Raw genomic sequence first — 14,240 nt, forward strand, 5'->3', positions numbered from 1 at the left:
TCCTAAGACTACCAACCAAGTCTGCTTTTCCTTTTTGCCTTCACCTTAGCCCAAATAGCTTGGCCCAAGTTGGCTGGCTTTGCTGTTTGACCTTGCGTAAAGTCTGTTATCATGACGTGACAAATGGTACCTCTGCTCCATGGTGATGGCCGAGCTTTGTAGAGGGAAGGGGCCGCGGTAGAGAAAACAAATGTTGACCTCTGGATGGAGACTATGAGAGCTGGAAAAGTGCACAAGGAGCTGAATACTTACACAGTCCAGCCTTGAGAGTGGAACTGGTAACTTCTTGCATTGTGGTTGCTTCCTTATGTGCTTTACCACTACCCAGTTGGCCTTCTGACTCACCAGCCTTCTCCCTATCCATTGGAGCAGTGACTGAACAACCTGCTTGAACCGAGTGATGGAACAGCTTATATTGTTTATTACTCTCAAAAGGGATAGTACCTTAATCTAGGGCAGTGTACTGCCTCAGATGATTGTCATGGAACAGTACCCCAGAATGTAGAAGAATGAAGCTGGGTTAATTAGCATTGATAATAAACAACTGTGGGCTGGCTTCAGGGGTGTCAGGTTGGCTGAGGTAGGTAAGGTGCAGCTGTGGCTGTTCTGTTAAGACACTGGGCAACCAATGAAGAGGGACAAGGAAGAGAGGAGGAAGAAGCAGAGAGAATGCATGCCTGGGATGAGGAGAGACTAGGAGAAGGCAGCAGAGGGACTGGCATGAAGAGTATGTTGGTATGAGATGGTAAAAGACCTTGTTGCAGCCTGATAGTTTGGAAAGTGCTGTGACACCAGAAGGGTAAGAAAAGTCATTTGCACTACTTTTGTGCTGACAGTACTGTCCAAATGTGTACAGCACTGGATACTTTTAGTCACTAGGCAACAGGCTACAAAACAATTTACTGGCTACAGCTGACACTAATCAAAGGTTTCTACAGGCTGTGGCTGCTCTATCAGGTGTTGACACCATGTCACTGTTTAGCTAGATTGAAGACCAGAAAGTTAAAAGATGTGTCCTGTGCTTGTACTGTGATTGCCCTTCACTTATTGTCTTTTGCTTTCAATTTAGGTTGGACTATAATTTAGACCCAAAAGCCTGTTTGACCCTGACAGCTTGAGTACAGTGGCAAAGAAAGGATTGTTGGTGTTCAATGCGAAGAAGCAAACTTTCATCCGTTTACTTGGAAGCCTATTCTGTTGGGAATGGCAAGAAATCTACCCACAGCTTTCTTTGTGTAGGTTTGGCACAACACCCAGAAGAAAAGTGAAAAACTCTCTTCTAACGGAAGATGACAGTGAACCTGAGCAGAGTGCCTGGGCCCATCTACCTGATGTCTGTCTCGAGCACGTCTTCCATTGGTTACATGACAGGGACAGATCTCAGGCTGCCTTGTCTGTAAAAAGTGGAATTGGGCCATGTACTCGGGATCCCTCTGGAGAAGCAGAGCCATCACATTCTGTGGCCGACCATTAAGGGCACATACATTGGAGCTGCAAAGTGCACTGTGGTATGTCAAAGAGATTTGGCAAGTATTTGGAGCACCTTGAGATCAAGTTAGCAAATCCTTGCAATACTGCCTTTACCCAAAAATTTCAAGTGATTATGAGAGGTCTTCTTTCACACCTGGGTAAGTTTAACAGTCGCCTAGTATCCTTGAGCATCAAATACCTGGACCTAGACCACTTGATCTGGAAAACTGTAGTCAGGGAGCAGTTTATCAAGAACTTGGCTACCTTCCTGAAAAGAACGAGCAAACAGCTTGATTATGTCAACTTCCAAGGAGCGAGAGTAAGCTTGGAAGAAGGCTGTGAGCTTCTGAATTCTCTGAGCTGCTTGACCAACAGAAGTTTTATTTCTGAAATAAATATTGAGGATTTCTTCAGTTTCTACCTTCCCGTCTACAGCAGCACCTTGTTCCACCAAACTATGTCCAAGTTGCACAGCCTGGTCACCTTGACTTTCAATGACTCCAATGAACTGCTGGTCATCCTGCAAGAGCACAGTGCTCATTCCCTGTGCACTTTGAATATCAAATGTCATATCCATGACCCTCATGGGCAAGTGGTCTGGGGAATGTCATGGGCAAACTTGGCCAAGAGAGCCCCAAAACTGAATGTGAACTTCTTCTTTGAAAGAGTCATGAAGCATGATCACCTAGCCAGGGTCCTGCTAGTGGAGATCCCAGTCAGGAGCATCAGTCTACGGAGCTGCTATTTCAGTGACCCAGAATGGACAATGAGACTTACCCTCACCAACCTCCTCCCAGCCTACTGGCATGTTCTGCAGGTAAGGGAAACAATAGTGACACCTTACTGCAATATCACAACATTAAGCAAAGTTATCATATGGGCCTTCTGCATAGTAGCAGTCATCAACAGGAATTCCTGACTGCTTCAGTTTTATGTTCAGAAGGTAATTTTCATAAGTGAGCCATTCCTGTATTCCAGCTATAGTCTAGTTCAGATAATTAGCCTTATCCAGTGACAGTCCTCATTGTGCTAGTCTTTGCTGTCAGGGTGGTGTCAGGTTGTTCTCATAAAGAACTAAAACACCCAAATTACTGGTGGTTGTAACATCAGCTGTGAGCAAGAACAACCTTTAAGACAAGAAAACGTCATTTTTTGTAAGAAAGCTTTAGGCTTATCCTGGTTAAGACACCTTCATGTTTAGTAACTAACTTTCTTATCCTTTCAGATTTTTCTGAATGCCACCCTTTTGCAGGGAAATCTGCATATGAGGAAAATAAGTCTGTATACCTTATTTGCTTACAGACCTGTTGCCTACATCAACCTACACTGATGGTTTTGCTCCATTTTGGCAGTGCACAAATGTCTCACAACACACATAAATTAACTGGTGCCCATGTCAAAACACTTTGGTGTCACCAAAGGTGTGCAACAGCTGATCCATGTAAATGAGCATCAGGTCTTTGCATGTCTGAGGGATGCATGCAGTATACCTGACAGTTGCTGACAACTAAGTTCTGTTAAACTGCAGAGTTTTTCAGTAAACACCAGAGATCTGCAAAGATTTCTAGAAGTTGTATTTGGATCTACTCCCCTATCTGGGATAATTTCCAATATGTCAAATAAGATCATAGCACAAGCCGTGGGTTTAGTATCTTCTAATGGTAACAGAAGTTGTCTATCTCTTAGAAGGGTATATCATATACAAGCCCTGCCCTCACACACACACACACACACACACACCTTAATGGGAGAGTGGAGATTACTGTAGTACATCCTGTTGTCATAATACAAAGCTGATTCTCTGCTAATGTCAAGGTAAAAAATTGATCTGCCGACAGTCACTTCTGTTGCTGAAATTGGGAAACTTGTTTAGAACTTGTTCTAGTTACTGCACTCACAAGCTCTGTTCAGTAGTAGTAGCAGTGTTCATTCTTTTTCAAGAAATTAACACTTGAATTAAACCATGACCATGAGCTGCTGGATGATGAGCTGCTAAGCTCATCTTATCGTGCAAGAACTTGTTATTTCTGAAAGTCTGGGCATTTCTAAGTGTCACCTTTATGGAGAGGCTGCTACAAAACCATGCAGAAAGTAAATGCATTTTGACTACCATAAAGGTGAGAGTTTATGCTTCAAAACTCCCATTCCCTTCCTCTCTCCACTACCCAGAGAAAGATGAGGTCCCCATGCTCATCGGAAGGTCGCTTACGGAAATGTTAACATAACTACCTTCCCCGTATTACATTTTAGCATTAGAATGAGCCTGAGAACCACTCAGAGAAACAGGGCTTTCCAAGCTCCTTAGCAAGGTACAGAATACTACAGAAGTTTAATAACAAGCCCTAACAATTCCACATGTCCTTCCTAGACTGGGGTTCCCTCTGTCACTTCTAGTTCAAGCTAGGGATTCTCAGTCACCTCCCAGGCCCAGTGTTTACCTCTGTGCTTAAATTGAGGCAGATGGGTTGAATGTCACTAAACGGCAAAAAGATAAACACATCTCACTCTTGAGGGATGCTGTGTTGAACTGGAGCCAGACCACAATTGTATCTGGAGTAAACCATGCTGTCATGATACTTTGCGTACTAGATTCTGAATTCAGTAGATCCTCCCAGGTCTGCACAGATCCCAGGGATGCATCAGTTCTGGGGGTAAAAGGAACCTTTGCTCTTCTCAAAAATTATGCAGCAGGAGATTGTTTTCAGTCAGTTTGGAGTGAAAACAGAGTAAAACCCCAAGCATTTACTCAAAACCAAGGATTTTGGCTTATCTAGATTGCTCATTAGTCACAAAAGCATCTTGTCATGAGCTTTTATGGCCTGAGCTTGTATCTGAGTGACATGACTGTTGTCCATGCATACACGTCAGGATTTACACAGTCCAACCAGACAGCAGTGAGGAGGATCAGATGTTGGGTGGTATTTACAGGAAGTTCAAACACGTGCTTGACTCGGAGCTTAATTATTTCATCATCACTCACACAATGGTATAAACCACAGGAAGAGAGAACACCCAGTGACATCTGAAGCAAGGAAAGCATCAGTAAGGTATTTGAAGCTTGACAGCACTGCCTCTGAAAAGGAGATATCATTACAGCAAGAGAGAGGCAAGGGACAATTTTACACTCCATGCATTAAAATGTTGGACTTGGGAACCACCCTCCTGTATCTCCCGCATCATTTATTCTTGCCCTTGCTTTGTTTTGACTCGCCAGAACCAAAGGAAGCAGTGAGCCCTTTTCCATCTCTAGTAAAGCTAAGGCCCTCCTCTTTTTCAGCACTTCTCACTGTAGAGCTTCAAACACTTTACCAATAAGGCCCATCTCATCGTTTCCATTTTGCAAATAGGGAAACTGACAGATGGGGTGGGGAAGTGATTAGCCCAAAGTCAGCCTTGGCTTGATCTTAATTTAGGTACAGTCACATGCACTATCCTGGGTATCACCAGTCCCTACCTTCTAGTAAGTTTGATACACACCCTGTGCCTAGCTCTTGACAGCAGATGTTTAGAACTAAACATACCATGGCTAGTCCTGAGTCACCCCTCCCACTTGCCCAGCTTTCCAACAAGTGACTTTATGAGGAGACTCCTGTTCTAGCTTCCAAAGCTTCTAGACCTTTCAACGGGAAAAGCTATCACTGGTTGCACACAAGATAGTATGGAGGGTCATTTCTTCTTATTCTTGGATTCTACTGCCAAGTGGGAGGTTCCATCAAGCATTCTAGAGCAAAGATAGCTGCGAAACAGATAGCTGGAAGTACTAGGTCTGTTTTAATTACCTTGCACAACTAGAACCAGGACAACACTGAGCCAAACCAATGAATCTGGAGGTTCATCAATAAAATTTCAGCAGGAGCTGGCTCTTTGAGGCACACACTGTCTCCCAGTGTGATGGCTTCAGAAGCTGTTAATACAAATGGACTCTCTCATTTGCATGCAGAGCACTTCATCAATGTACAGTGTATTCTCCTTGACCTGGATCTCCTCCTCCAAGGAAAGCTGTCGACGGCTCAGACCTTTCAGCTCTGTCTCAGCCTGTGCCAGTGTGTCCTTTAATCTAACAGAGAAAATACAGACAGACATTAGTTGAAAACACATGGATTGGTGGTTTTTTTTCATATGGGCTAAGAATACTGAGCAAAAAAAGACAAAAGGGGATTCACAGGGAAACAATATCCATGCAGCTTCCCTTAAAATGTCCTGCCCTTAAGGGAAAAGCATTTCCCAGCCTTTCAGGGAGAATAGCTGGGACCCAGTGTTACTGTGACTCACTGAATTAACCCAGTAATCTATACCACAGATTGTCCCCTCTTTCATTTCCACTTGCCTTTGAATATTTTTTGCAATTTCTTGAACTTCACTAGTCAGCCTGTATTGCACTGTATCATAACACAATTCCACATTGGGGCGATGGTTTCTTGATTCCAAGCGGGTTTGAGCCACTTTAAAAGGTCCTTCTTCATCAGCGATTGCTTTCTTTAAGGCTGCAATGTTCTTCTCCTGTGAGGCAGTCTCATCTATCACCTTAACAAATCCAGCAGAAGGAAGTGCTGCATGCTGTCTCTTACAATGGGTGAAATCATCAACATCTTCTTTAGTAGTTATTGTAGTAACAATCACAATAAATCCCGTTATGTTAAGACATTATTTCATCAAGGGATATTTTACAGAGGTCAGCCAGGATTATGAGTCCTTCATTGGAAAGCAGATGACACTGTTCCTACTGAAACTGGAGATTTAATGCTCAGCAATTAATTTTTAGTATTAACACTCCTTTTTCATGTATCAAATTTTGAACACATTAACCCTGATTTTATAAGTTATTGGACTCTTATATCACAATCATGAAGATTCTGTAGGATCCACATGTAACTAAAAATCACAAGGGAAATTCCGGCTTTACTGATGTATACAGCAACACTTCTATCGAGTGAGTGATTCCAGAAATTCACCTCCGTAATGGTGCACACAGAGCTGAGAAAATAAAATCTAAGACTAATTGGCGGGGTGGACTGTGGCAGGGGCCACTAATATTGCAAAGGTAAAATTCTTAATGCAAAGTAGCTCAAGCCACTGTGTTGAGAAAACTGGTAGATAACCCAAGCCCATTGCTTCCACTTTTTCACTGACTGTCCCCTACCACTTACCATTGCAAGGAGTGTCTCTAGCTTGTGCTTGGCATCCTTGACTTCCTTCACCCTTTTTCTAAATGCAACATTCACCATCTCACATTGCTTGCGCATGTCATTTGCTGTCTGCAAGAAGATGCCATCAATCAGTGCCCTCAGTGCCAAAGAATTGTTTCTCTGCTCGTTGGCCTTTTCAATGTTCATGTTTGAGAAATCTATCCAGTCTTCAGGGCTAACAAAACTGAAAGAGATTAAAAGTAAAAGGTCATCAACTGGCAGCATCAGGCACTCTGTGCCTTCATAAATCTAGAAGTACTCCACAAACCCAAGAACAAAGCAGTACTTTTAACTGCAGCACATCCCAGTGAGGGCCAGTTTTACTGGGAATTCTACAGATACAAACCAAAAACCCTCTCTGTCACAAACATTTCAGAATGAATTACACAAGGGTAGGATGGAAACAAATTTGCTAAAGTCACAGAGGAACTTTTTTATAACCTTCATTTCCCCAATAAAGAATTAAGTTGTGGGGGAAACACAGATAACAGCCAATATTTCTTAGAACACATTTCCTTAATTAGGCTGTTATTACTAATATAATTCAGCTGTTACTAATAATAGCAAGTAACTATTCACAAAAAACATTCACTTACTCTCTCTCACAATTTACCACCTATAAGACAGTCACTTACAGTAACTGGTTGGAACAGTAGTTGGAAAGCCAATCCCCAACTGTATTCCCAGATTTAGAGGGTCATAACTGTGCACCAGCGGCTTGCAGGCAGGCATTTGGGAAGTTCCTTAGAGGCTTCATTGTTTTCATTGTGTGGATATAAAAAGCTGTAATTGTTGTTTGCATGTAGCAGCCCACACCATCCTGGGAGTGGTCTGAGTTACACAACCTGGTGGTAATGCATGCTAGCAGCAAGATCTGTCAGTTTCTTGGTGTTCCAAGTTTGTCAGTTCTTGCAGAGCCAGTCGTGTCCTGTCCCACACACACACTGCTTTCTCAGTTTGTTTCCTCTTTCCACCCCATTTTCTGTGGTAGCTATTTCTCCATCTAAACCATTCACACTAACTGACCCATACAGAAAAGGTGCATTTTCCAGGTTAATGACTGAGTCAGAAACTGACTCCACACCTCATGTCCCAGTCCAGCGTTCTCCCCACTAGGACACCCTTGGAGAGGAGAAGTTAGATTAATAAATCCATCCTGGGTTTAAACAACGTGTGACATTTTCCATTAGCTAACTGTGAGCCTCAAAAACTTTCAGTGAACTGCAGGTCACTGGAAACACAATTATTGTGGCTTATTTCACAGATGCATTACACAGATACTAGAGTGATTGACAGAAGTATAAAAAACAATCTAAAAGAGACAGGTGATGGACAGATATAGTCTGTTTTACACAAAATTACTTTAATCTTACTATTAGTGGAACAGCTTATATTAGCTGTATAATTATCATATGTTCATTGAACTAAATAACCACTTACTTTCCTTCAATTTTCACTGCATTATCAGCATATCTGGTATCAGGAATGTTGTTTGTCAGACTAGCACAGTAATCATCAATCATCAAAGCTGTGAACTTGTCCTTCAGATCCATTTCCAGACTGTATTTTGCTGATCGGTTTAGTCTAGGATGAGAGAAACCCGCACTCTAAGGCAAAGCATAGGCACTCACAAGCGTCCCTAACATGCACACATACATGCATTAGGTAATACAAATGCTGTTATGCAATTCTTCATGTGTGAACTGTTAGTTGAAAAGTCCCCAAATCTAGAGCATGAAGCTGCCTCCATATAAATTGATGGTACAATTTTTATTGGAATTCATGGCACAAGACTGGATCATGAGAAGACCAGGGATCATGTGCAAATACTTTTGAGTTCTAACAAACAGAACTTTCTCACCATTACTGATCCAACGGTATGAATTAGGGCTAACCTTCTGTAACCGTTTAGCACTGAAGGTAACTTTGAACCTATGCTCAGCCTGACCCTACAGCTTCTCAGGATTATGGGTGTCCGTGTTCAGTTACGCTTTTTGCGTCTGCACCTGATTTGCTCATTGGTTTGTTCCAATGTACGTCCAAGCAAAGCAATAACCCCCTGAAGGACTTCAGCTTCCTTCACCAGTTCCTGTTCCACTTCATCATGCACCAATTCAATCCCAGCTCGCCTCTGCCTAAACAAAAAGAAAAACCATCAGCCACATTGTTCAAATGCCTGCAGCTAACAGAAGATCAAGCCCATCTTTCCAGATCAAAGGCTTTTCCCTGCCACATGGGAAGTTTTTCCTTTATGGCCTTTGTTTCCTGGTGTTGAAATACCTAAATCAGACTGTGACTCCACTACAAAGGCAGGCAGGCCCTTAGTTTGCAGCCTTTTTTATTATTTGTTAAAGGCTCATTACCTAGGGTTATTTTTCCCTCCCTGAATGCTTTTCTTCTTAATCGTCTCACCTGTTCAGGAGACACTTTTGGGCAATGACGAGTGGCTCTTTGCAGCTCTCCAAAGATTTCTCCAGCCTAGTCTTAAAAGTCAACAGTACCTCTGTCTCATGAACAATTTGTTCATGTTTTTTGTCCAATTCTTGTTTCCAGAATTTAATTTCTTCCCGTCTCTGTTCTGCAGAATAAAAATTGCAAACAAGTATTAATACAAGCCCATCTTATATGCCAGAGCACATCTTAGATATAGCTAAAAATACTTCTTCCATAGTGGAATGCCTGTAGTGCTGTAAGCTGATGTGGGGAGACAGTTTTGCAACCCTGTGTCAGGAGGTCTGGTTGAAATAGCTTTCTGTGTGTTTTGGAGAAGTAATTTATTTGTTGTAAAATAAAGAATCTGCCTGAAAATATTTTTTTAAAATATTTTTTTATTTTTTCCATCAGAACAGAGAGCATGGCATTAACATATATTCCTATTTGATATTGACTCATTTTGTAAGTCTGTCTTATAGCTCAAATAAGTAACACATCTTGACACTTGCAGAACACAAGGGCTTACCTATTTTTTTGTTGACACCACTTTGGGTTTTCTGAGTTGTCTTTTTTATTTCATCCAGCAGCCTCTGACTCTCAGATATCATGCACTCTGACCTGGATTTCTGAGACTCTGTACTGGCACACTGCATCTTGTTTGCAATATCCCATTCTGAGGGATGAAACTTGGGTGGAGTTTGCAACAACCTGGCCATTGTTTTTCGGAAAGTTTCTGCATGTAATGCAGGTTAGTTCTTAGAATGTGGAACCTGAAAATAGGAATAGTACTACATTTGGCTGCAGAAAGAAGCAAGAAGGGCAGAAGCCAGGTCCATGTGCCTAAGAAAAACGCCCGCCCCTTTTACCTGCAAAATGACAAGGTATGAAAAGAAAAGACTTCTTGCTCAAGGCTCCCCAAGACTTTGCTGTGTGGGGAAGAGTTTGGAGGGGAAGAAAGTTTGGAGTGGGAAAATGAAGAAACAGAAGAATTAGAGAGTGGAAACTAAGAGGAGAGAGACAAAGAGGCTTGAAAGTGGGACTCAGAGGAAAAGATGGACTCTCTGCCATAGGAGGGAGAAGGGAAAGAAAAGGAGACCTGTGAGGAAGGACAGAATTACTAAACAGACAGTCACAGAAAACTCAGAAAAGGTGAACAAATATAAAGGATAAATAGTCTCCCACAGACTGGACAAGTAAATACGTTTTAAGAATATGGCTGGAGAGACAGATGAAGTCTAGGTTGTAAAAAAGAGAGAATTGTCATTAGGGAAAAAAAAAAAAAAAAAGATAAAACAGGACCTGAAAAGCTGAAGGAGGAAATAGAGCAGGTAAATGAAGAAATGGAAAAGCCTAGGAAAGACTAAAGCAGAACAAAGAACAAAGAGTACTGGGGACACTGGTTTAATGTAGGGTGAAGACAATAAGCAAAGTCACAGCAGTTCGATTATTGAATTTCCTATGCTTGCACTATGCTTGTCCAGTGCTCCTGTGGCAACTCCTCACGCCAAATGCACACAGATGCTCCTCAGCCACACACAGCTTTGCCCACACTCCAGCACAGGTACACCTAAACAATCCCCCTTCTCCCTCACGCACCTCTTGGCCGATACTGCTCCTAGCCTGGACTGCTGCCAGGGTCAAACCCTGGCTACGTGCCAATCCTCAGTTCCCCTTCACTGGTGGGGGTTTGCTCCCAGCTATCTTCCAGCCTCAGTCTCCACAGCAGCAGCAGCAGCAGCAGCAGTTTCTTTTTAAATGTGCGACGAAGTGTTCCAGGAGGAATGGAAGCATGGAAGGTAAACAACCCAGTTGCTATGGGAACAGTAGCACAATCTCTAGCAAGCTTTTGCTATTGCACCAGGTGGAAGATGCAGAGCACACACAAGTCAGTGGTGCTTTTTTCACCCATGCCTGGTTAAGATCTGTCTGGAAATAAAAATGCATTCTTTGTACATTAATGGTGATAGTTCCCACAGCTTCAGGCAGTAATTTTTGATCAATTCAATGCAGAAATGCGTAAAAATTGTGAAAGCAAATGAAAGGCATGTTAAGTATATAGCTCTCTGAAATGTCAGTCATAAAACACCCTTAGCAGTATGCTCTGTCTCTGTGGCAACCATATTTCTTCCTGGTATATTCTGTATATTTATATGATTATTTATTTTTATATTAATTATGTAATATAAATAAATAAAAACTTATAAATAATTATATGATTATATAGAGTATAATCTCCAAACAAAGATTGGGAGCCAGACATAATAAATGAAGGATACAAAAGAACTATGCCCTATCTGTATAGCCCTGATGTAGTTTAGACCACAGCAGGGTTTCTCAGAGTTCCCAATAAGGTTCAGAGTTCGCAAAGTGATAAAGGAGCTAGCAGCATCGGTCAAAAGAAGGTGAGCTGGTCCAAGACAAAAGAGTTGGAAGCAACTGTAATTGTTGGCTGCAAATACAGTGAGTGACAGCTAGGAAGAGAAAGCTGCTGCTCATCTTTAATTTCAAACAGTAGCTAAATTTTCTTGAATCATCAAAACTGGTAACTACAGTGCCTCTCATGCCTGGTGCCGTGTAAACAGAAATCTGCGCCTACTCCAGAGGAGCAAAAAAGGGGTTTCAGCTGAAGAAACACTGTCTTATAGAAAAATGCAGGTATTTCAGAGTTAGCCAAAAAAAACCCACATGCTTCAGAAGACACAGTTGATGTCAGAACTGAAGCCATTAGCCTGAAAGGAGAATGACCTAGAGATTCCAGAAGCCACAGAGAATGGGGTGCAAGGCAATCAAGGAAAAGGAACAATATATGCTAACTGACGCAGGAGGATGGAAAACTGTGGTCACAGACACCCAGCATGCTCCTGACTCACGAGGCAAAGCAAAAAGTAATGACTAGGCTGAACACTGATCAGAATCAATTACATAGACCACTACTGAGGCAGGCCTGTAAATCAATTTATGTGGTACTGCACATATGAAGTCTGCCACTTATTTCTGCAAGAGAGGAATACTTCTGTCCCTTGATTTGTACATTTTGCCCCCCACGTTGGTCTAGGTTTGGAGTTTTTGTTTTTCCTTAATAAGTATTATTTTTTTAAGAGACTCTTAACATAACAAGCTAAAAAAAGATAGCTGAGAACAGCAGTTTTTGTCACATGAACAGCTGGATCAGGAACTGGAGCCATTTCCATAATAACCAAAAGATTTCCATTGACTTCAGTTGGTCTGAACTCAAAGGTAGTTTGAACAGAGGTTTACTTTGGGCAGCGTGAGTCACAGAACATGTATCATGCTGCATATGGGTCATCTTCCACAAAATATTATCTCTCAGTAACATTTTTAAGGCGTTTAGAAATAGGAGCAGATTAAAGAGGGATGACAAAAGGATTCATAATAAACTGAAATGCCGAGCTATCTAAATGATGGCCGAGAACCATGCACGCCTGATGTTTGGGAAAGTGTGCTCAAGCTTCAAGAGCCGAGGAATCCCCAAGTGATGGACAGCCAAGATGTGCTGAGACGCATGGGCCTTCACACACTTTTCTTCTGAGAACCCAGCGTCTGACGCTGTCCTGAGCCAACCTGTGCACAACAACGTCATAAGGTAATTCATTTGTCCTCACCAACCCTGAACCTGTCCTTGTTAGTCTACCATAAAAGATTATTTCCTTTTAAACTGTTCAAACAAAATTTACAACTGAGCTTTCAATATTAATTACACACTGTAAGAAAGTTTTGGTTTTACCTCAAACGATTTTCAGGGGTTAAATCATTGTAGACTTCCTGAGGCTAGCATCAGGTGCGCGTCTGACAGCAGAGGAAAAATCATCTCAGCGACGAGGACAATTCAGAAAGGCATGAAAAGGCTCGTCAGCCCCCGAACACCTCCAGCCGTCCGCGAGGGGCCAAAACGACCCCGACGGGACGGAGCCGCGCGGCGCCGCCGCCCCCCCCGCCCCCCCCCTCCCCGCCCCCGCCGCCGATTGGCTGCCGCCTCAGCCGCGCCCCGTGCGCCTCGCCAACGGCCGCAGCTCGCGCCGCAGCTGCACCGCCCTTCCCGCGCGGCGCGCGCCAAGCGCGGGCGGAGCGCTGGCGCGCTGTCCTCGTGCCACGGCCGCAGCTGCGCCTTTGCTGAGGGTTTTACAAAGGAGCAGTTCTGCACCTTGGTGAGTTTTGTCTGGCCGTCGAAACCGGGTTCGTTGTGGATGAAGTCGCCAAAGTCCTCAGAGTCTGGAAAAACACCTCCTCTTTTCTGTGGAGGAGTCTCAAGTAGCCAGCATTCATGAGGTTAGAGCCACATCAAATGTGCTGCCGTGGTCTTTATTAAATGCATTACAAATACCATAGATAGTCTCGCTCTTTAGAGGATTAAACTGTCATCCTGACCGCTGTGAGCGTGCATGAAACCGGGAGAATGCTGTAGGTTGAGCTGGTAACTGCTTGCTTTCACTGTTGCTGACGCTGCAAAGGAGACTAACAATGGGTCTGAATTCAGACGTTGCTCCAGTGTCCAGCATAGCCTCCAGCAGGGCCAGGCTGAGCGAGCTGGGGTCTGGGAGACCCAACTGCAGCCCTCCAGGACCTAAGGGGCTTGTAAGAAAGACCAGGACTGGCTTTTCAGTAGGGCCTGTTGTGCCAGGATAAGGGGGAGTGGTTTTAAACCGAAAGAGGGTCTATTTAAGGTAGATACAAGGAATACATTGTTTACTGTGAGGGTGGTGAAACACTGGCACCAGCCGCCCAGAGAAGTGGTAGATGCCCCATGACTGGAAACGTTCCCGACCTCCAGGCAACCTGGTCTAGTGGAAGGTGTCCCTGCTCATTGCAGGTGGGGTTTGACTCGTTGACCTTTAAAGGTCCCTTTCAACCCAAACTAGTCTGATTCTACGCTAACTCCACTGAGGCTTCATCTAGACATAGAGCTATTTTAGCATAACCAAAAATGGCTTTTAAATGCACCTCACATAAAGCAATGCCAACTTTTATTTTGGACATTTCAAAACTATCTCTGTAAGCCAGGTCAAGTTTAACTTAATGACATATTAGGCTAGTTTTATACCTAATGTATCCAAGAGTTTGCACTGGTTTGAGCATATGTTTAGATGAAACACTTGAGTGGAAATGTCACACAAATGGAGATGTGATGAAAAG

General features: G+C 43.1%; 2 protein-coding genes across 4 annotated transcripts; one reads left to right on the forward strand and one right to left on the reverse strand.

Annotated features, from left to right (window-relative positions):
• Positions 1-111: 111 nt before the first annotated feature.
• FBXO39 (F-box protein 39) lies at positions 112-5,093 on the forward strand. Its single transcript, XM_027780550.2, is given in 8 exon segments — positions 112-116; positions 1,087-1,385; positions 1,388-1,512; positions 1,514-2,287; positions 3,412-3,463; positions 3,466-3,587; positions 3,646-3,650; positions 4,339-5,093. Coding segments are annotated over 8 exon segments (1,506 nt in total). The 3' UTR covers positions 4,463-5,093.
• Positions 5,094-5,222: 129 nt separating this feature from the next.
• TEKT1 (tektin 1) lies at positions 5,223-13,023 on the reverse strand. 3 transcript variants are annotated; one of them, XM_027780528.2, is made up of 8 exons: positions 12,835-13,023; positions 9,616-9,859; positions 9,069-9,234; positions 8,663-8,791; positions 8,097-8,240; positions 6,618-6,840; positions 5,798-5,994; positions 5,223-5,527 (listed from the first exon to the last, which is right to left on the reverse strand). In XM_027780528.2, the coding sequence occupies exons 2-8, from the start codon at positions 9,803-9,805 to the stop codon at positions 5,368-5,370; spliced, it is 1,209 nt and encodes a 402-aa protein (XP_027636329.2). In that variant the 5' UTR covers positions 9,806-9,859; positions 12,835-13,023; the 3' UTR covers positions 5,223-5,367. The 3 variants fall into 3 exon arrangements, with proteins under 3 accessions (XP_027636329.2, XP_055651793.1, XP_027636330.2); XM_055795818.1 differs by lacking the exon at positions 12,835-13,023 and adding an exon at positions 10,686-10,851; XM_027780529.2 differs by lacking the exon at positions 8,663-8,791.
• Positions 13,024-14,240: the final 1,217 nt, after the last annotated feature.

The sequence above is a fragment of the Falco peregrinus genome, chromosome 2 (genome assembly GCF_023634155.1).
Source record: "Falco peregrinus isolate bFalPer1 chromosome 2, bFalPer1.pri, whole genome shotgun sequence".
Classification (NCBI taxonomy): Eukaryota; Metazoa; Chordata; class Aves; order Falconiformes; family Falconidae; genus Falco; species Falco peregrinus.